This window comes from Scleropages formosus, chromosome 3 (genome assembly GCF_900964775.1).
Source record: "Scleropages formosus chromosome 3, fSclFor1.1, whole genome shotgun sequence".
Lineage (NCBI taxonomy): Eukaryota > Metazoa > Chordata > Actinopteri > Osteoglossiformes > Osteoglossidae > Scleropages > Scleropages formosus.
Window position 1 is genome coordinate 37,823,694 of NC_041808.1, and position 22,096 is coordinate 37,845,789.

Genomic DNA, 22,096 nt, shown 5'->3' on the forward strand with positions numbered 1-22,096 from the left:
TCCTTTGTAGATGGGATTCTGAGAAACTGGTTCATGCTTTTGTTTCCAGCAGGCTGGATTACTGTAATGCTTTATTGTCGGGTTGTCCATACCAGACTGTATCCAGGCTACAGTTGGTACAAAATGCTGCTGCGAGAATTGTCATTAGAACTAGGAAGTACGACCATATAACACCGGTACTTAAATCGTTGCATTGGCCCCCGGTCTCCTACAGAGTTGATTATAAAATCTTACTTTTGACCTATGAGGCAATACATGGCATTGCTCCGGCTTACCTTTGTGAGATCATTAATTTTTATATCCCAGGACAATATCTCCATTCATTAGATGCAGATTACCTTAAGGTACCTGTGATCAGTAAGACCTCAGTAGGAGGTCGTGCCTTTAGTTATAGAGCACCTAAACTGTGGAATAGTCTACCAGTTACTGTCAGAAATGCCCCGTCTGTTTCTGTTTTCAAATTCTGACTTAAGACTTATATGTTCACTCAGGCATTCCACCTCGTATGTAATTCGACCTGCCTTGGTTGTTTATTTTATCACCTTTACAAAAATGCATTTCAAATTTACTTAAGTAACAAATTACTAACTCTGTCCTATCTTCTCATTGAGCACTACCTCGCTAGATAACCTGAGGAGGCCAGCCAGTGGTGACAGACAAATCCCGTTCTGACAGAGGATGATGTCCATCTGCCATGACGATCAAGACGTTCCATGCCGAGCTGGGGATTCAAGATGCCATTTATCAACATTATAATTACTTGTTAAACACTGGCTTACAAATTGTTACTTTCTAGAATGCCCAGGAGGGGTGGGCAACCACTGGCCCGTGGACCCCCAGAGGTTTTTTTCTCTTTTAAAGCGCTCAGTGTCACTGCGTGAGAAGAGCGCGCTATAAAAAATAAAAATAATAATAATAATGAAAAAAATCTTAAAGGTTTTCTTCGTGGGGGCACGGTGGTGCAGTGGGTTGGCCCAGGTCCTGCTCTCCAGTGGGTCTGGGGTTCGAATCCCACTTGGGGTGCCTTGTGACGGACTGACGTCTTGTCCTGGGTGTGTCCCCCTTCAGCCTTACGCCCTAAGTTGCCGGGTTAGGCTCCGGTTCCCAGTGACCCCGTATGGGATAAGCGGTTCAGAAAGTGTGTGGGTTGCTTTGCCTGTACGGACTGGGAACTGTTTCATGAAATGGATGTTGAGGATGTCACAGAGACAATAACAGACTATATCAACTTTTGTGTGGACACAGTTGTTGAGAAGAAAACTGTAACTATTTCCTAATAAAAGTAGAGTGTTTAAACAGGAAGAAGTTGGCTTTTATCAATCAAGATAAAATGGAATTACAATTATTCCAAAAGGAATTAAATGCTTTGTTGAAGGGGACAAGGAAAAAACACAGAGATATTATAGAACTAAATTTTAATTCGGGGGATTACAAAAAACTTTGGGATGCTATGAAAGTAGTAACCAATATGGAACCCCCCCCCCGAAAGAGGCTCATAACTAGTAATGATCAACAAAGAGCAAATGATTTAAATTACTTTTTCCTTAGGTTTGAGTCACCTTCAGAGCAAATAGTAGATCAGGACTCTATTACATGTAACGTAGAGCAAAGATTAGAGGTAGCCCCACACCTCGTTAGTTTGCTATTTAAAGGCATATAAACCAAAAAAATCCATGGGTCCTCTTGGAATTTCTGCTTTTTTGATAAAAAATTGTGCAAATGAACTTACTCCAGCATTCTGCCCTATTTTTCAGAAATCATTAGATTCGCACACTATTCCATCCTTCTGGAAAAAAACTTTAATTACGCTGGTTCCCAAGAAAAATTGCCCAGTTGAGAATTGTGATTTTAGACCTGTGGCTTTGACTTCAAATGTTATGAAATGTTCTGAAAGATTTGTAGCTGTTCTAAAGGACGAGGTTAAATTATCCCTTGACCCGTTTCAGTTCGCTTATAAGACTGGACAGGGTACTGAGGACGTCATTAATTGTATCACTCATTTGGTGAATAGGCATTTAGAAGATACCCAGGCATATGCACGTCTACTTTTTATAGATTTTAGTTAGGCTTTTAACACACTTCAACCCCAGCTACTAATTAGGAAGCTGACAGAGTTAAAAGTGAACCCTTTTTGCATTAAGTGGTTTTATTCATTTTTAACAAATCGAACACAACAAGTCAGGGTCAATAATTTCTATTACGAGGTGAAAACGACTAATATGGGGGTCCCACAAGGCTGTGTTAGCTCACCCATTTTATTTACATTATACACTAATGAGTGTGTTACTAGTCAGGATAATACCTTCTTCATCAAATTTTCTGATGATACTGCAATATTGTGTTTATTGGACAGTAACACCGCACCTTCGCAGTACTTTTCTGTAGTTGCCAGGTTTGTGGGGTGGTGTGACAACAACTCCTTGATTTTAAATAAAATGAAAACTGTTGAAATGTTCTTTGACCCCACATCTGTGGGGATCATAGTCCTGTAATAATTGATGGTAATACTATTGAACAGGTTTCTTCATATAAATACTTGGGTGTTTATACTGATGATCTGTTATGTTGGTCTGCTCACATAAAGAGTCTGTGTTCGAGACTGCAGCAGAGACTATATTTTTGTGACGGTTGAAAATATTTGGGGTAAAGTAGAAGATTCTATTTCTGTTTTACCAGTCTGTTTTTGAGAGCTTGATAAGATATGGTATTACAGCTTGGTACGGAAACTTGACTGTCCAATTAAAATCAAAACTTGGACGACTAGTACATACTGCCCTAAAAATTATTGGGTGGGAAGAGAAAAGCTCCATACAGGAATTGTATGAGGCATCTATTTTAAAATAAGCTAAAAAAATTGTGGCTGATGACACACACATTTTGCATGAGAACTTTAACATGTTACCCTCAGGGAGACAATTTAGAATCTTGATGTGTATTTCAAATCTTTGTAAGAATTTTTTTGTGCCAACTGCAGTTAAATTATTAAACAGGGAATTCCAAAACTGAGGTTTTAGACTAGTATATAGAGATTTTAAACTTTGACATTATTTTAATTTTTTAAACTGTATGTTAGGGTGTGTATTGTTTTATGCTGTGCACTGGAAAGGGACACACACACACACATTTTCAGAACCGCTTGTCCCATACAGGGTCACGGGGAACCGGAGCCTACCCGGTAACGCAGGGCATAAGGCCGGAGGGGGAGGGGACACACCCAGGACGGGACGCCAGTCCATCGCAAGGCACCCCCAGCGGGACTCGAACCCCAAATCCACTGAAGAGCAGGACCATGGTCCAACCCGCTGCGCCACCGCACCCCCTGTTGGAAAGGGACAATAAAGTATATTCTATTCTATTTACAAGACTTGATCTGCTACACCCTAACCAGATCGCTACGCTCTTCCACTTCTGCTTGCTTAGTGGTCCCGCGCATGAAAGGTGAAGCATGGAGGTGGATGTGTCCCCTCACTCTTCAGTCTTGAGCCCTGTGTTGCTGGGTTAGGCTCTGGTTTGCCATGATCCCGCTTGGGATAAGTGGTTTCAGACAGTGTGTGTATGTGTATGTGTGTGCGAGAATTGCCGAGAGGTGATCAGGAATCGTCTATTCTGAGTTTTATACAGCTACTCATGTGATGAACATTGGTGCATATACTGGAAAGAAACTAACTTAAGAATGACACATCTGTAACTATGTCTCTCTTTCTCCTAATGTAATGCACAAATTGTATTCTCTGAGATGTACTCAAGTCTCTTTGGAGAAAAGTGTCTGCAAAATGAATAAACGTAAATAACATATATTCCATGTTAACGACACAGGTGAGCACTATAGAATATTAAGGCAACTTCTATTCACTGGGGTAGGTGTGCTATAGAAGAATAAGGTTGATTATATAAAATAATTTAACAAATGTAGACTGATGGTCATTTACACAATATGCTATTTTACAATTTTTTGGGAAAAAATCCATTAGTCCTCTTTGACCTCTTCATTTGAGCATGTTTCAGTGGGTAATTCTGGTGCCTTCCACTTCTTTAATTGTTTGCTCTAGTGTAGGTTTGAATCCAGTTAAGGGGTGGCCAACTTATGCTCTCCCAAGCTGGCATGGAACATAAAGGTGAAGGCCTCCCTTAGTAAGAAAACTACACAGTTAGTTATTTCTGTTTTAAAAACATTTACATTCCCTATTAGTTCTTTATGTGTAATGTGTACTGGCAAAGACTATAGTGCTTGACTAAGTGACTGTACTAGGAGAATTACCTGTCTGTAACTACATCGCTGTTGTTGAAATGCACTTCATTGTGTCTGAGTTTTAGATCGCTTTGGAGAAAAGCAAATGCTTAATCAATAAATCTGCATGTAAATGAATGATCGCTATATATGAAATTCAATTCCACTGCACTGACCACAACCCTAAAAGAATCTTTGAAGTACAGTTTCCTACAAAAAAAAGGTTCAAAAATTCAAATTGGATCAACATTATAATAAATGAATGCAGCAAAGACAGAATGTAATTTTATGGGACACTACTAGCTGTAAGCTGGAAGTTTATAGCATGATTACACTATTGTATAGTATAGAATATTATATAATATAGAATATTATACTGTTAAAGAATAACTGCTGAAAAAGAACATGACCACTTCAAGGGTGCAGTGTTATGAAAAGTGCAAATGGAAATGAGATATTCGATAATAAAGCATCTTTTTTCACACACACATGCACTGTCTGAACCGGTTGTCCCATACAGGGTCATAGGGAGCCAGAGTCTAACCTGGCAACACAAGGCATGAGGCTGGAGGGGGAGAGGCACACCCAGGCGGGGACACCAGTCTGCTTCAAGGCACCCTAAGCTGGACTTGAACCCCAGACCCACCAGAGAGCAGGACCCGGTTCAGCCCACTGTGCCACTGCCCCACCGCACCCCCCTCCCCTTATCTTTGTTCATAATTTCAAAAATGAATTGCAGCTAGTCATCCTCAAGTAAGTACATGTACTTGCCCCAGTACATTGGGATAAGTAGAGCTGAACTTTTACTAATGTTCTATATTGAAATTTATTCAACAGAGTTAGGTCTTGCACCCAGGAGCACTTACAAACATTTATGATCATGTCAACGGAGTGGTAAGAGAACAGTGACATACTGTGGGGGGTTCCCTTATGTTTTAATGTGGATCTTTAGCTTGTTTGTCAAGATTTTCCTAAGAAACATTGTAAGTGTGAGGTACATCTTTACATGTATCAGAATCAGAATGAGCTTTAGTGCCAAGTATGTTCACACATACAAAGAATTTGTCTTGGTGACAGAAACTTTCACAGCAGACAGAATGACAGTAACAAGACAGAGACGAGAAGATAGAATATGTGAATGAAGGATAAATATAAAGTACAAAATATACAAAAATAGTCACTAGACATATGTATGTACAGCTATATTCTATACATATCCAAGGCAACTTAAGACATATGTGATAAATAGATATAAATATAAATAGCATTGTGTATTGCACTGGTTTACTCTCTAGGAGGGATTTAGCTGTTCATGAGGTAGATGGCGTGAGGAAAGAAACTTTTCTTGTGCCTGGCTGTCCTGGTGTTCAGTGCTCTGTAGCGCCAGCCAGATGGCAAAGGTTCGAAGAGCAAGTGGCCTGGATGTGAGGGGTCTAGAATGATTTTGCTAGCCCTTTTACTGACTCTGGACGAGTGCAGTTCTTGGAGAGCTGGGGGGGATGTGCCGATGATTCTTCCAGCAGTCCGAACTATCCGCTGCAGTCTTCTGATGTCTGACTTCGTAGCTGAGCCGAACCAAACAGTTATAGAGGTGCAGAGGACGGTCTCAATGACTGCAGAGTAGAACTGCATCAGTAGCTCCTGTGGTAGGTTGAACTTCCTCAGCTGGCGAAGGAAGTACAACCTCTGCTGGGCCTTCTTCACAATGGAGTCTATGTGGAGCTCCCACTTCAGGTCCTGTGAGATGGTGGTGCCCAGGAACCTGAATGACTCCACTATTGCCACAGTGCTGTTCATGATGGTGAGTGGGAATAATGCTGAGGTGTTTCTCCTAAAGTCCACAATCATTTCCACTGTTTTGAGCATGTTCAGCTCCAGGTTGTTGTGACTGCACCAGACAGCCAGCTCTTGGACCTCCTGTCTGTAACCAGACTCGTCACCATCCCGGATGAGGCCAATGAGTGTGGTGTCGTCTGCAAACTTCAGGAGTTTGACAGAGGGGTCTTTAGCGGTGCAGTCGTTGGTGTACAGGGAGAAGAGCAGTGGGGAGAGCACACATCCCTGGGGGGCGCCAGTACTGATTGTGCGAGTCTTGGATGAACATTTTCCCAGCCTCACTAGCTGCTGCCTGTCTGTCTGTCTGTCAGGAAGTTGGTGATCCACCGACAGATGGAGGTGGGCACAGAGAGTTGGGTTCATTTGGACAGGAGAAGGTGTGGGATGATGGTGTTGAAGGCCAAACTGAAGTCCACGAACAGGATCCTCGCATAAGTCCCTGGTTTGTCCAGATGTTGCAGGATGTAATGCAGTCCCATGTTGACTGCATCATCCACAAACCTGTTTGCTCAATAAGCAAACTGCAGGGGGTCCAGCAAGGGGTCAGTGATGTCCTTCAGGTAGGCCAACACCAGTCTTTCAAGTGAATTCATGACCACAGACGTTAGGGAAACAGGTCTGTAGTTGTTCAGTCCTGTGATTTTGGGTTTCTTCGGGATGGGGATGATAGTGGAGCGTTTGAAGCAGGAAGGAACTTCACACAGCTCCAGTGATCTGTTGAAGATCTTTGAAGATAGGGGCCAGCTGGTCAGCACAGGTTTTTAGGCAGGCTGGCGAGACACCATCTGGGCCTAGTGTTTTCCTTGTCTTCTGTTTGCGGAAGACCCGACATCTCTTCACAGACCAAAGATGCAGGAGGGGGGAAGGTGGGGGTTACTGGAGGTGTTAATCGATGTATGGAGAGAGGGTCAGAGTGGGTGTGGGGTATGAGACAGGGTTTTTCAAACCTGCAATAGAACTCATTCAAAATCATCAGCCAGTTGTTGAGTTGACACAGTCCTGTGGGATGGTGTCTTGTAATTGGTGATGTCTTTCAGGCCTTTCCACACTGATGCTGGGGTGTTGGCTGAAAATTGGTTTTCAGCTTTTCGGAGTAGTTTCTCTTAACCTCAGACTACATCAAAGTGGCTATCAAAATGATGTATAATCAGCAGACTTTTCATAATAATCATTTTTATGCATTACCTTTTAATTTTTCAAATGGAATAAACCATTTGGTTAGTGTATGGAACCATGACAATAACACTGGGTACAGAGTTTCACTGTTCAGTACTCTAAAGAGCTGGTCTGTAGTATCCAACTCCCAAGCTAAATGTGAGACCTAGACCAGTCCTGTGCTCAGCCGTTTGTTCAGATCTGCAAAAAGTGGTGTTTATCATCTCACTGCTTGATTACCACCATTTGGAATAAGCAAGGCACCACAATAGCTTCCTTGGACACCTTCATGATCAGATTGTGGGAGGACTTGGATCATCTTTTCAGGGTAAGGGAAATTGGAATCCAGACCGGTGGACTACTGAAAAGTATGCTTAAGAGTCTTCCACACTGGCAGATATAAGCAGCCAGAATATGAACACACTACTGTCCTACATCACCAAAAGTTGAACAGTTGGCTGCTGTCAGAACTTGACTTTTATGATGAGCAATGTAGCCTGGAACAATTAATTCACAAGTCTATTTACATAAACAATGTTGTTCAGGAGCAGAGCAGGAGGAATCTAGTTAGCTATCTGATCACTTCATCCCTGACATGGACACATACAACCCAGACATATGATTTGCATTTATTAAGCAGACATCTCTCCAAACTGACTTGCAATGAATTGAATGTGACATTTAGCTGATACCTTTTCATCCAAATTAACTTACAATGCTAGACACATTATCTACAGTGAATCACTGCTCCATACACATATGTCCATGGCCTTAAAGCTAGTATATGTATATGGTCTATTTATACCTATGTAAGAATGGGGGTTTGAGATCATGCATTTACTACAGGAGTTCAAATGTCATTACCATCAAGTAATCATATTAGTTTCTCGTGGTACCTGCAGCTGAACAGTTTAGTGGAGCAATCATCTTCAAAATTTGTGCGCGCGCGCGCGCGCACACACACACACACACACACACACACACACACACACACACACACACACACAAACACTTTCTGAACCACTTGTCCCATACAGGGTCGCGGGGGAACCGGAGCCTACCCGGCAACTCAGGGCAGAAGGCTGGAGGGGGAGGGGGACACACCCAGGACAGGACGCCAGTCCGCCGCAAGGCACCCCAAGCGGGACTCAAACCCCCGACCCACCAGAGAGGAGGACCCGGTCCAACTCACTGCGCCACCGCACCCCCTTCAAAATTTATATCTGTTGTACAAATTAATAAGGATACTGTAAGGGAAACTGACTTTATTACTTTCCAAAAGCACTATGAATATCTTGTTATGCTGTATGGGCTAGTCCCCTTTATCTGCCACATTTTTGTAGATAAGATGCTGTGGGATATGGTAAACCAGTGATTTTTTGTTCACAGTGATGATATCTTGATCTGTTTATGGTAATTTGAACATGTGAGACATGTCTTTCGTAGATTGCATGACTATAGCCTGCGTGTAAAGGCTGAGAAATGCCTGTTCCATAAGATTACAGCTTTGTTTTTGAGATACGTACTCCAGCCAAAATGGATCGAACAAACTCAAGAAAGATTGATGCTGTAGCATTTTGGGAAAGATTGCAAACTATTAAAGATATACAATATTTCTAAGGTTTTGCAAACTGTTAATAGCAATTTTTCAGTTTTAGCTGTCTACCAGTATCTCTATCATGCCTGATTCAAAACACCTCAAACAGGTTTCCTTAGACCCCAGTGACTGTACAAGATTTTAATAAGCGGAAAGGGAGGTTCACCATCCATCATCCATCTGCAGTAGTAATTCAGCAGCCCTTGCTTTGCTGTGCAACTATTATCAAGACACTATATTCTGATATTTATTAGAAAGTCAAAATTAAAGTTAACAACTCCTTGTAGTTATCAAGACAGCAATAAAATTGATTCCTGAAGAAAATCTATCATTTAACTTCACTATAACAGGAAATAAAACATAAGAGGAAGTTACTCACAGGAATTAAATAAAAAAAAAAAAAAAAATTAACAGTTAACAAGAAGTAAACCATATACTGATTAAGAAAAAAAATATCTCCAAGTAAAATGTTTCAATAATAACAGCAAAATATCTCATGAAGGTTCAAATTCCACCTTCAGCTGTATGTAGTATCCTTGAGGAAGGTACTCACCCTAAATTGCTTCAGTAAAATTGTCCAGATGTATAAAAGGGTAAATAATTATTGGTAGCATAATATTGCAAGTTGCTTTGGAGAAAAATGCCATCTAAATGAGTAAATATAAATATGGCCATTTGCCTACATATGAAATAAGAGAAAAAGAACTCAGGTCAAATATGCTCTCATAGATAATTATGCCAAATGATAATTTCAGACAGCAATGGGCAATTTTCATCTAATGGCAACCATTTGAGCTGCCTATATATTCCATCTGTGGGTGAGTATTTGCAGTTACTTTACCAACTGCACAAAAAAAAAAAAACCAGGGTCAATCAATTGTGGACAATGGACAATCAGGTCATAATTTGATAACACTGAATTAAATTTTTTCCAATTACTTACATTAAAGGGGGTGCAGTGGGTTGGACCGCAGTCCTGCTCTCTGGTAGGTCTGGGGTTCGAGTCCTGCTTGGGGTGCCTTGCGACGGACTGGCATCCTGTCCTGTCCTGTCCTGTCCTGGGTGTGTCCTGTGTGTGTCCTGTGTGTGTCCTGGGTGTGTCCTGGGTGTGTCCTGGGTGTGTCCTGGGTGTGTCCTGGGTGTGTCCTGGGTGTGTCCCCTCCCCCTCCGGCCTTACGCCCTTGTTGCCGGGTAGGCTCCGGTTCCCCGTGCCCCATATGGGACAAGCGGTTCTCAATATATATATATATATATATATATATGTGTGTGTGTGTGTGTGTGTGCTTACATTAAGTTAGTGCTTAGTCTTTAAGCAAGAAAGAAAAGCTCTATGATCAAAACAATATCAGTATTCGTGGTGGTTGTACTTAGAACATAACATGTTTTAAAAAGAAAGCATTTAAAGAACCCTATAATAGGAATGAACATTAATATAGTGGTTAGAGCTTTACCTTTATTGCTGAAGGCTGCAAACTTGATTCCCACTTACTACTGTAATGCTGTTGAACAGGTGCGTTAATCAAAGTAATCTGACCTTCTAAGATGGGGTGGGGAAAAAGACACAGCTGTTGAGCACTGTCACACCTGCACCTCAACCAGCACCACCTGGCTCCAGTTAAGCACCTGATTTCAGTTGAAACACTGGGCTATAAATACCATTACTCAACCACATTGAGATAACTGTCTCCTTTGTGTGTATAACACTCACTATGGTTTATGGCCTAGTCCTGATCATTTGCCTTGTTTATTGACTTTGTCCACAGATATTTGCTTTTACCTTAATTGGCAATTGACTGACCATTTGCCTGTCCCAGACAATGAGAACAAGTCTATCCCCTTAGCCTTGAATGAATGATCCTACACTTAGGTCCTGCCTTCTCTGTGTCCTCTGCTCTGCATGACAAGAATAAATTGCAACTATTGAGTGAAAGATTATTGTAAGTGCACTGAGGGAGGCTGATGTAAATTAATGTAAAGAGTTGGTGTTAGTGTCCATTCTTGTACATGTGTTTTGTTCTGATTGGTTGTCCCATTACTGATGCTCTGTTTTCCACTAGGGGATTCAGGGGTTCAGAGAGTAACCCCTTAGGAGTGTGGGAAGTGAGGAGGCTCAGAGTAACCTCGGGGAACTGTCAGGTTCGACTCAAGGCTTTCTCATGCTGTCGGTTGTGCCCTGGTCAAGGGTGCCATTCAATTCAATTTATTTTTATAGAGCGCTTTTCTCATGTAGTGACGCAGAGCACTTGAACACAGGCATAAGGCAAAGAAAGAAGACAGTTGGCTACAGACTAGCATAATATGTTATCAATGCTTTTATAAAGCTATGAACGTATGCCTACTGGCTACAGAGGAGAGGAATAAAAAACTCCCAACTGAAAGTGAAGGGAGGAAAAAACCTCTGGGGGTCCAAGTGCCACTGGCTGCCCACCCCTCCGGGCATTCTAGATTAAGTAACACTTCTAAATCAGTTTACAAGTAATAATAGCATTATTACTGTATGGTAGCTTGATTTCCCAGTTCAGCAAGGTACGTCTCGTCCATCATGGTGGTTGCTCATCATTTTCAGTCAGCATGGGGTGCTTCTGTAACGGCCAGCCAGCCTCCTCAGTTTTTACTGCAGGGAGACAATGCTCAAAAAGAAGAAATTGTTAGTAACTTGTAACTTAAAAAATAAGTTTAATATATACTGACATGGCAGAGGGGGGGAAAAAACTGAAAGCACAGCTAAGTGAAATTAAATTTTGTGGTGATATGCCCGAGTGAACATGTAAGTCTTTAGTCTGGATTTGAAGACTGATACAGATGGGATATTTCTGACAGTAACTGGTAGAGTATTCTACAGTTTAGGTGCTCTATAGCTAAAGGCACGACCTCCTGCTGAGCTCTTATTAATCACAGGTACTTTAAGGTAATCCGCATCCAATGAGCAAAGATATCATCCTGGGATATAAGAATCAACAATCTCACAAATGTAAGCCGGAGCAATGCCATGTATTGCCTTACAGGTCAAAAGTAACATTCTCTAACCAACTCTAAATGTAACTGGGAGCCAATGCAGCTATTTCAGTACCGGTGTTATATGGTGGTACTTCCTAGTTCTAGTAGAAATTCTCACAGCAGCATTTTGTACCAACTGTAAGCTGGATACAGTCTGGTATGGACAGCCTGATAATAAAGCATTACGATAGTCTAGCCTGCTTGAAAGAAATGCATGAACCAGTTTTTCAACATCCTGTCTACATAGAAATCATCTTAATTTAGTTGTATTTCTCAACTGCCTTGCACCCTGTATTGCCGGGTTAGGCTCCGGCTCGCCTTGACTCTGCTCCGAACAAGCGGTTGTAGACTTTGAGTGTGTGTGTGTGTGTGTGTGTGTGTGTGTGTGTGTGTGTGTGTGTGTGTGTGTGTGTGAAGGAAGCACGACCTAGCCAAAGCATTTATATGAAACACAAATGACAAGACACCCAAAACCTTAACACAGTCTGTACGCTTGAAGCTTATATCATTTGTGGTAAAGATTGGTGTGATTGTGACAAGAGTTTCGGCATAAATGTCTACCACAAGTATTTCTGTTTTACTGGCATTTAAAGATAAAAAATTTTTACTCATCCATAATTTTATGCTGGTAAAACAATTAGCTAGACACCACATGTGATGGATCATCAGGCTTGAACGATACGTATAGCTGAGTATCATCGGCATACGAATGGAAATTCACATTGTGTTTGCGAATAATGTCACCCAATGGTAAAATATAGAGTGAGAACAGTAATGGACCCAACACAGAGCCCTGTGGCATACCATACTGAACCGTAGTTGAGATGAAGGGGGTCCAGCCAATCAGATTTCAGTACAAGTTGTTCACGGTTTGCTAGATATGATTCAAACCACTTCAGAACGGTACCTCTTAATCCAGTCAGGTTTCCAAGTCTACTCAGTAGGATACTATGGTCTACAGTATCAAATGAAGCACTCAAGTCCAGTAATATAAGAATAGAGATCTGACCAGCATCAGAAGAGGTGAGAATATCATTAACAACACGTGTGAGCACCATTTCAGTGCTGTAACCAGTTCGGAAACCAGACTGAATTTTTTTCAAATATATTATCATTATTAAGATATTTTACAATTTGGGAAGCTGTGATTTTTTTCTAAAATTTTGGATAAAAATGGTAGATTGGAGATGGGTCAATAATTACTTGGGTTATAGCTCAGATTGGGTTTCTTTAGTAGGAGTCTAATAATGCGCGCGCGCGCGCGCACACACACACACACACACACACACACACACACACACACACACACATTGACTGAAGCCGCTTGTCCCAACTGGAACCTAACCCAACAACACAGGGAGTAAGGCTAGAGTGGGAAGGGACACCAGTCCATCGCAAAGCAGGACCCGGTCAAACCCGCTGCACCATCACACCCCCTCTAGTCTAGGATTCTATTAGGAAGCACAGGTTTTCAGCGTGAGAGTGTAGTTAAATGTCGTGTTTGTGTTTTTTTGGCTGCCATTAATGCATTTATTTAAACTTTAAAGTTTTAAGGCCCACGCTGGACACAGCACAAGAAACCCCAACATATGAGAAATGACCACTGGTACGAGAATGTGAGAAGATATTGAATACGTGTACGCGTTCAATGAAGAGCGCTTTTCCAGAACACTGTCTATATAGTACCACTGGGGGGCGCCGCACTATATTAAACTATATGACCAGCTTGTCGTCTATATTCCATGGTGTTTAAACCAGCAGAGAAACAACTTGTCAGGTATCGGGGAGTAAAAAATATATGCCATATTAAAAAAATAATGGAGTTGATAACAATAAGAGGAAAGGAGAGAAACGCCTCCAGCAGTACTACATGATACTTCAAAAAACAGGCAAGTTAATCAAATGAGCTTCGGTGTAACTTTTCATAGCGTTGTCAAGTTTGTACAGGCTGCAAATGTTAGCAGACGTTACTTTGAATTACATGTTTCTTATTGCTGTTCAAATACAGCCAGGTAAGTGTACATCCGGAGCACCTGTACAGGTACGCAGGAACGTCCCTACAGGAGGCGTGGCTGCTCCTCCTGGGAGGTCCCGAGAGCAGCTCGAGCTACAGTATGCAAATCAGTGCCAAGCAAGCAGCAGGTGTCAAATACCCGGAAAAGGCTCACAAAACAAACCAACTCCTGGTAAGTAATTTCTTATTCACACTTACAAAAATTACATCTGATTATTATAACAAAGTGAAACGATCACGAGCCATGATCGGTACTGAGGTGTGTCTGTGTTTTTACATCTTGTCGGATTCTGGAATCATTAGACACTGACTCAGTGTGTAAGTAGCCGAGGTTATTAAGGGCATAAACTAAAATTTATACGAAATGATATCGAAAGGCACACGGATTACAAATGAATATCACGTTTTCTGTCTGGACTGAGACTGAGGTGCGCTTTCCCAGCTATTACTGTTCGTGAGATTATTATTTATTTTTATTATTATTACATCCTGGAGCAGTGGCCTGTTGCAGCTGTAATGACGGGTGAGGCGCGAGATTTAAAATCGTAAAATGTACTCTTGTAATACGATTTTCCCACGTACAGACCGTATTAGGAGTACATTTTATGTTATTTCGGATAAGGGTACTTCATCATGTCGGCGCAGCTGCTGGTAGCGTAGTGGTTAGAGCCTCTGCCTTTGGACCCAAAGGTTACAGGTTCGATTCCCCTCCTCTGGCTGTAGTATTTCTGAGCAAGGTACTTATTCAAATTACCCAGCTGTATTATATAATAATTATAAGCTTGTGATAGTTCTACCTTCACATTGCTTTAGAGGAAAAACATCAGATAAATGTGAAGGACATGTGTTAGATTATAGCTTGTAAATTTGTTAAATATTTTTCTTCTGTTTACTGAAAATGTTGACTGAATACTTCTGATATTGCAGTTCCTGATTTTTCAAATCATGTTCCTATTTACAACTTTAAACCTTAAGCACGTTTCATTCACCACTTTAACAAGTACATATTTCATGACATACATTACACAAGTATATAACTTTATTTCCGTAAGGCTTCCTGTTTAATACAGGTACTATTGATACTACTACTGATAATAATACATATTATATTGTATTATATTATATTATATTAAGGGGGGCGTGGTTGGCGCAGTGGGCTTGGCCAGGTCTTGATCTCTGATGGGTCTGGGATTCGAGTCCCATTTGGGGTGCCTTGTGACGGACTGGCGTCCCGTCCTGGGTGTGTCCCCTCCCCCTCCGGCCTTACGCCCTGTGTTACCGGGTAGGCTCCAGTTCCCCGTGACCCCGTATGGGACAAGCGGTTCTGAAAATGTGTGTGTGTGTGTGTGTGTGACGGACTGGCGTCTTGTCCTGGGTGTGTGCCCTTCCCCCCCAGCCTTACACCCTGTGTTGCCGGGTTAGGCTCTAGCTTGCCACAACCCCGCTCGAGATGAGCAGCTTTAGCCACTCTGTGTGTGTATTATATATTTTAGTAATATTTATAATATGTTATAATAATATAGGGGGGCGCGGTGGTGCAGTGGGTTGGACTGGGTCCTGCTCTCTGGTGGGTCTGGGGTTCGAGTCCCGCTTGGGGTGCCTTGCGACAGGCTGGCGTCCTGTCCTGAGTGTGTCCCTCCCCCTCCAGCCTTACGCCCTGTGTTGCCAGGTTAGGCTCTGGCTCCCTGCGACCCTGAATGGAACAAGCGGTTCAGAAAGTGTGTGTGTGTGTGTGTGTGTGTGTGTGTGTGTGTGTGTGTGTGTGTGTTATAATAATAATCCATCCATCCATCTTCCTCCGCTTATCCAAGACTGGGTCGCGGGGGCAGTAGTCTAAGCAGAGACCCCCAGACTTCCCTCTTCCCACAAACCTCCTCCAGCTCCTCTGGGGGAACCCCAAGGTGTTCCCAGGCCAGCTGGGAGACGTAGTCTCTTCAACGTGTCCTGGGTCTGCCCCGAGGCCTCCTCCCAGTGGGACTTGCCCGGAACACCTCCCCAGGGAGGCGTCCAGGAGGCATCCGGAACAGATGCCCGAGCCACCTCAACTCCGAGCTCCTCCCGGGTGACTGAGCTCCTCACCCTTCCCTAAGGGTGCGCCCAGCCACCCGGTGGAGGAAACTCATTTCTGCCGCTTGTATCCGCGATCTCATTTTTTCGGTCATGATCCAAAGTTCATGACCATAGGTGAGGGTAGGAACGTAGATCGACTGGTAAATTGAGAGCTTCGCCTTACGACTCAGCTCCCTCTTCACCACAACAGACCGGTACAATGACCGCATTACTGCGGACGCCGCACCGATCCGTCTGTTGACCTGCCGCTCCATTTTTCCCTCACTCGTGAACAAGACCCCGAGATACTTAAACTCCTCCACTTGAGGGAGCAACTCCCCCCTAACCCGGAGGGGGCAATCCACCTTTTTCCAACTGAGGACCATGGTCTCAGATTTGGAGGTGCTGATTCTCATCCCCGCCGCTTTGCACTCGGCTGCAAACCTCTCCAGTGCACGCTGTAAGTCTTGATTCGATGAAGCCAACAGGACCACATCATCCACAAAAAGACACCCTCCGTTCCCTGGCTGCTCCTAGAAATTCTGTCCATAAAGATAATGAACAGAATCGGTGACAAAGGGCAGCCCTGGCGGAGTCCAACATGCACCGGGAACAGGTCTGACTTACTGCCGGCAATGCGAACCAAGCTCCTGCTCCGGTCATACAGGGAACGAACAGCCTGTAGCAACGAGCCCTGAACCCCATAATCCCGAAGTACCCCCCACAGGATGCCACGAGGGACACAGTCAAATGCCTTCTCCAGGTCCACAAAACACAGATGGACTGGTTGGGCAAACTCCCATGAACCCTCCAACACCCTAGTGAGGGTTTAGAGCTGGTCCAGTGTTCCACGGCCAGGGCGAAAACCGCATTGCTCCTCCTGGATCCGAGGTTCGACTATCGGTCGGATTCTCCTTTCCAGTACCCCGGCATAGACTTTCCCAGGGAGGCTAAGGAGTGTGATCCCCCTATAGTTGGAACACAATCTCCGGTCCCCCTTCTTAAAAAGAGGGACCACCACCCCGGTCTGCCAGTCCAGAGGCACCGTCTCCAAACTCCACGCGATGCTGCAGAGGCGTGTCAGCCAAGACAGCCCCACTACATCCAGAGACTTGAGAAACTCGGGGCGGATCTCATCCACCCCCGGAGCCTTGCCACCGAGGAGTTTTTTGACTACCTCATCAACTTCAGCCAGGGTAATGGATGAGTCCCCCTCCGAGTCCCCGGCCTCAGCTTCCTCTACGGAAGGCATGTCGGAGGGATTGAGGAGATCCTCAAAGTACTCCTTCCACCGCCCGAGGACATCCTCAGCTGAGGTCAGCAGCGCACCACTTCCACTGTAAACAGTGTTGGCGGAACACTGCTTCCCCCCTTTGAGTCGCCGGACGGTTTGCCAGAATCTATTTGAGGCCGACCGAAAGTCTTCCTCCATGGCCTCACCGAACTCCTCCCAGGCCCGAGTTTTTGCTGCGGCGACTGCCAGAGCCGCGCTCCATCTGGCCCGCTGTTACCCGTCAGCTGCTTCAGGAGTCCCATGAGCCAGCCAGGCCCGATAGAACTCCTTCTTCAGCTTGACGGCATCCCTTACCTCCGGTGTCAACCACCATGTTCGGGGATTGCCTCCGCGAGAGGCACCGGAGACTTTATGGCCGCAGCTCCGAACCGCCACCCCGACAATGGAGGCGTGGAACATAGTCCATTCAGACTCAATGTCCCCAGTCTCCCTCGGGACCTGGTCGAAGCTCTGTCGGAGGTTGGAGTTGAAGACCTCTCTGACAGGGGCCTCCGCCCTATGTTCCCAACAGACCCTCACTATGCGTTTGGGCCTGCCAGGTCTGTCCAGCTTTTTCCCCCCGCCATCGAATCCAACTCACCACTAGGTGGTGATCAGTTGACAGCTCAGCCCCTCTCTTCACCGGAGTGTCCAAGACATATGGCCGAAGATCAGAAGAAACGACTACAAAGTCGATCATCGACCTCCGACCTAGGGTGTCCTGGTGCCAAATGCACTGATGGACACCCTTATGCATGAACATGGTGTTTGTTATGGATAAACTGTGACTAGCACAGAAATCCAATAACTCACCGCTCGGGTTCAGATCAGGGAGGCCGTTCCTCCCAATCACGCCTCTCCAGGTGTCACTGTCGCTACCCACGTGGGCGTTAAAGTCCCCCAGTAGAACGACAGAGTCCCCAATGGGAGTGCTTTCCAGCACGCCCCCCAAGGACTCTAAAAAGGCCGGGTACTCTACACTGCCGCTAGGCGCATAAGCACAAGCGACAGTGAGAGACCGTTTCCTGACCCGAAGGCGTAGAGAGACGACCCTCTCATTCACCGGGGTAGACTCCAACACATGGCGGCTGAACTGGGGGGCTATTAATAAGCCCACACCTGCCTGCCGCCTCTCACCCTGGGCAACGCCAGAATAGTGGCGAGTCCACCCTTGGTCGAGAAGAGTGGTTCCAGAACCCAAGCTGTGAGTGGAAGTGAGCCCGACTATATCTAGACGGTATCTCTCAACTTCCCGCACCAGCTCAGGCTCCTTCCCTGCCAGTGAGGTGACATTCCAAGTCCCAAAAGCCAGAGTTGGCATCCGAGGTTTGGGTCGACCGGGCACTCGGCCCCGACCACTGCCCGAATCACAACGCACAGGCCCCTTATGTCCTCTCCGGCAGGTGGTGAGCCCACCGAAGAACGGCTCCACGTCCTGGCTTCGGGCTAAGCCCGGCCAGGCCCCGTGGGCATAGACCTGGCCACCGAGCCCCCCCCCCCAAACCTGGCTCCAGGGTGGGGCCCCGGTGACCCCATACCGGGCGGGGTGAATGAGATCCTTGATTTAATAGTCATAAGGGGATTCTGAACCGCACTTTGTCTCGTCTGTCACCCAGGACCTGTTTGCCTTGGGAGACCCTACCAGGGGCATATAGCCCCAGGCAACATAGCTCCTGAGATCATTCAGGCACTCAAACCCCTCCACCTCGGTAAGGTGGCGGTTCGCGGAGGGGTATAATAATAATACTAGCAACAATAGATTATGTACATTATCTGTGTTGTCATGTTCATATTTACCAACTTCAAGATGTTCAACAGTTTCATTCTCCACTGTTGCTCTTGCTTCCTTAGTCTGACAACCATGGACCTTCAGAACCAGCTGCAGAACCAGTTTAATGATGTGGTCTCCCGGCTTCAGTCAAAACAGCTTTTCCAGTCTGACTGGGACATTGCTTCTTTTGTTGTATTCTTCATTTTTATTGGTAAGAAAATTTTATTTAATCCCTAATTTCTGAATACTTGCCTTGTATTTAGGGGGTGTGGTGGCACAGCGGGTTTGGCTGGGTCCTGTTATCTGGTGGATCTGGGGTTTGAGTCCTGCTTGATGTGTCCTGTGACAGACTGGCGTCCTGTCCTGAGTGTGTTCCCTTCTCCTCCAGCCTTACGCCCTGTATTGCTGGGTTAGGCTCTGGTTCACCACGACCCCACTTGGGACAAGTGGTTTCAGACAATGTGCATGTGACCCTTGTATTGTGCCACTGAGTCTGACAATCAATTTGTTGAATTTTTCTAAACATGTTTTATGTTTGGGAAGCATGTGTTATAGCAGGTAGCTCTGATGCTTACACCATCTGGTCTATGTGTTTGGGCGTGGGTTCGAATTTGGTTTAGACTTTGAGGACATTGCATGTTCTTCCCCATGTTCAACTGGGTTTCCTCTCACAGCCCAAAAATATGTTTCAGGTGAACTGATGACTCTACATTTTTCATAGTGAGTAAATGAGTGAGTGATTCCCCCGTGATGGGTTGGCACCCTTATAGGATGTACCCTGGCCTGTGCTTAGAAAATGGGAGAGACTGGAGAGCATCTAATACTGTATCTAATCAATGGATTGCAAATATGTTCACATAGATACAGGTAGAGCTCAAGGCCAGAAGGTTACAATACATCACTGGTGTGACCAACATTTTCTAATAACTTATAGAATGGCGTTCTGGTCCTAATTTATTTCAGTTAGAGTAAATTTACAGGGATGAAGTTCTCTCCATTAAATTCAAACAGTCTCTAAAACAGACATTGAAAAAAAACTCTTCAATTACAACTAACTTTTACTGACTAAAGTTGTCAGGTTTCAGAAACAAAGGTAATGGAAACTGGAAAATAATTTTGAGATTTGGACCAAAAATGCTGAAAGTAGTGAATCCCAATCAGCTATGGATACATAACTGTACAATTTATAAAAATGTGATTAACTGAATGATAAACAGCTGCCTCATATAACATGTATATTGTATGAAACCATGTGCATTGTCTCTTGTAGATGATTGCTGATTTATTAAAATTCCAACTAATGAGAAATTTTGATAAAATTGCAGATACAGTTCTAGCCTGAGAATGGGAAAAATAAAGAAAGCTGTTTTGAACACATGCTGCTCACTAATGAAAGTTCCTTCTTCTGGACACAGTTGTCAAGGCCCACCTAGAGCAATGCCTCAGATCTTCCTAAAGGACTTCCCCTTTTAATTAAGTTGCTTCCTTTTCAAAATAATGCACAGTGTCAGGTCACATATTTAAATAAATGTTCACTATTTGCCATGTGGCTTTACAACAGTTAAGATATACAGTAGCACTGTGAACTAAAGAAGCACAATCTTGAAAAAATGGAACACGGGGGGCCACGTATGTATTATGTACATTTATATTTAATCATTTAGCAGAAGCTTTTCTCCAAAGCGACGTACATCTCATAGAAATATGTGACATAGATGAGGTTTAACGTCCATTTAAATAAAGTATCTATTGTCATAAAAGTGATAGAATACAAACAGTTAGTGGCTAACAGTATTAAAATATAGTGAAAGAACTATTTTTCATCCCACCCTTTTCCTCCCCATTACAAGTATATAAGAACCAGAGATTTTCAAGAAAGCCACCTGAAAAGGTGTAGTCTTTTCCTGTAGCATGTTGTTACATTTATTAATTTAGCTGACACTTTTCTCCAAAGCAACTTGTAATGTTAGTCTATCAACAATTATTTACCCATTTATACAGTTGGGTAATGTTCCTGGAACCATTTAGGGTAGGTACCTTGCTCAAGGGTACTACAGCCAGATTGGGGGGATTGAACCTGCAACCTTTGGGTCCACAGCTAGTAGCACTAACCAGTGCCCCACCAGGTGCTCCTGCTTGTTACTTAAAAGCATAACTCCCATGTAGCAACTGTTGTGTTTGTGACCAGCACAGTGTGTAGGACTATTAGCCTCACTAGAAGAGCTCCCTCCACTGGAGTGTTTTACTGACACATAATTTGTTTCCTCAAGGGATGGTAATGTTACTTGTGCTCCTGGTCCTCATTCGTTGCTGCTGTTGCTGCTGCTGCGACACTATGGAGAAGGTACAATATGAGATTTCTTAAAGTAGCCTTAATTACCCATTTTTGTTTAACATTGCCACTGAAAAATCATTGCTGCACACATGCGCTTTTAAAAGTGTAACTGAGCAGTGGTGATTTAATTCCTTTGTATTCACTGATCCTCTGTGATATCAGTGAAATAGTCAAAAAGTGCTGTTTTTCTAAAATTACAGAATCTCTCTATTATTTTGCCATATCAAATATATCTACTGTAATTTGATTACACTTTCATTCAGCATGGTGTTTCTGTCCAGTAATGCAATTATGATTTTAAAAAATGTTCTTTATTTTCAACAGCCTCGCAGAACAAAGGTGGGCATTGATAATTTAGCAATGGAGCCATAAAGACCACTTGGGGTGATGTGAAGACCTCTGGTGATTTCTGCTCTAATCTGTAAGGGGAAAAAGGAAATAATGGAATAGATAATTCTGCTAATCAGTTTAAGAAATCTTTATAATTCAATGTTTTTGAGAGGAGTTTCCTGTTGTGTTTTGCAATGTTGAACCTGTGCCAGATGCGTGCTGAAAACTCATGAGATTTTGAAACACCCCATTGTAGTCCTTAGTCACTGGAAAACATTTCATTTTCTTCTAAAGGAAATGTTTTTTGCAAAACCATTTTGTGTGAAGCTGTTACTGAGCTTTGGACATGTACCACATTCAGTGACATGGGCAGACATGCAGGCTGGTGACAAAAACCAGTGAGCACCATGCAGGAATATGCTTACCATTTCTGTTACTAAACTCCAACATGTACTTGGCCTTTTTTCTTAATTAAAATCAAATGTGTACCTGATTCTGCACTTTTCCTCTT

The 22,096-nt window shown here is 43.7% G+C and overlaps 1 protein-coding gene across 1 annotated transcript; it reads left to right on the forward strand.

The window, feature by feature from the left end:
- The first annotated feature begins 18,832 nt into the window (after positions 1-18,832).
- On the forward strand, positions 18,833-22,096 carry smim22 (small integral membrane protein 22). Its single transcript, XM_018744234.2, has 4 exons — positions 18,833-18,858; positions 19,001-19,131; positions 21,191-21,264; positions 21,580-22,096. The coding sequence occupies exons 2-4, from the start codon at positions 19,011-19,013 to the stop codon at positions 21,625-21,627; spliced, it is 243 nt and encodes an 80-aa protein (XP_018599750.1). The 5' UTR covers positions 18,833-18,858; positions 19,001-19,010; the 3' UTR covers positions 21,628-22,096.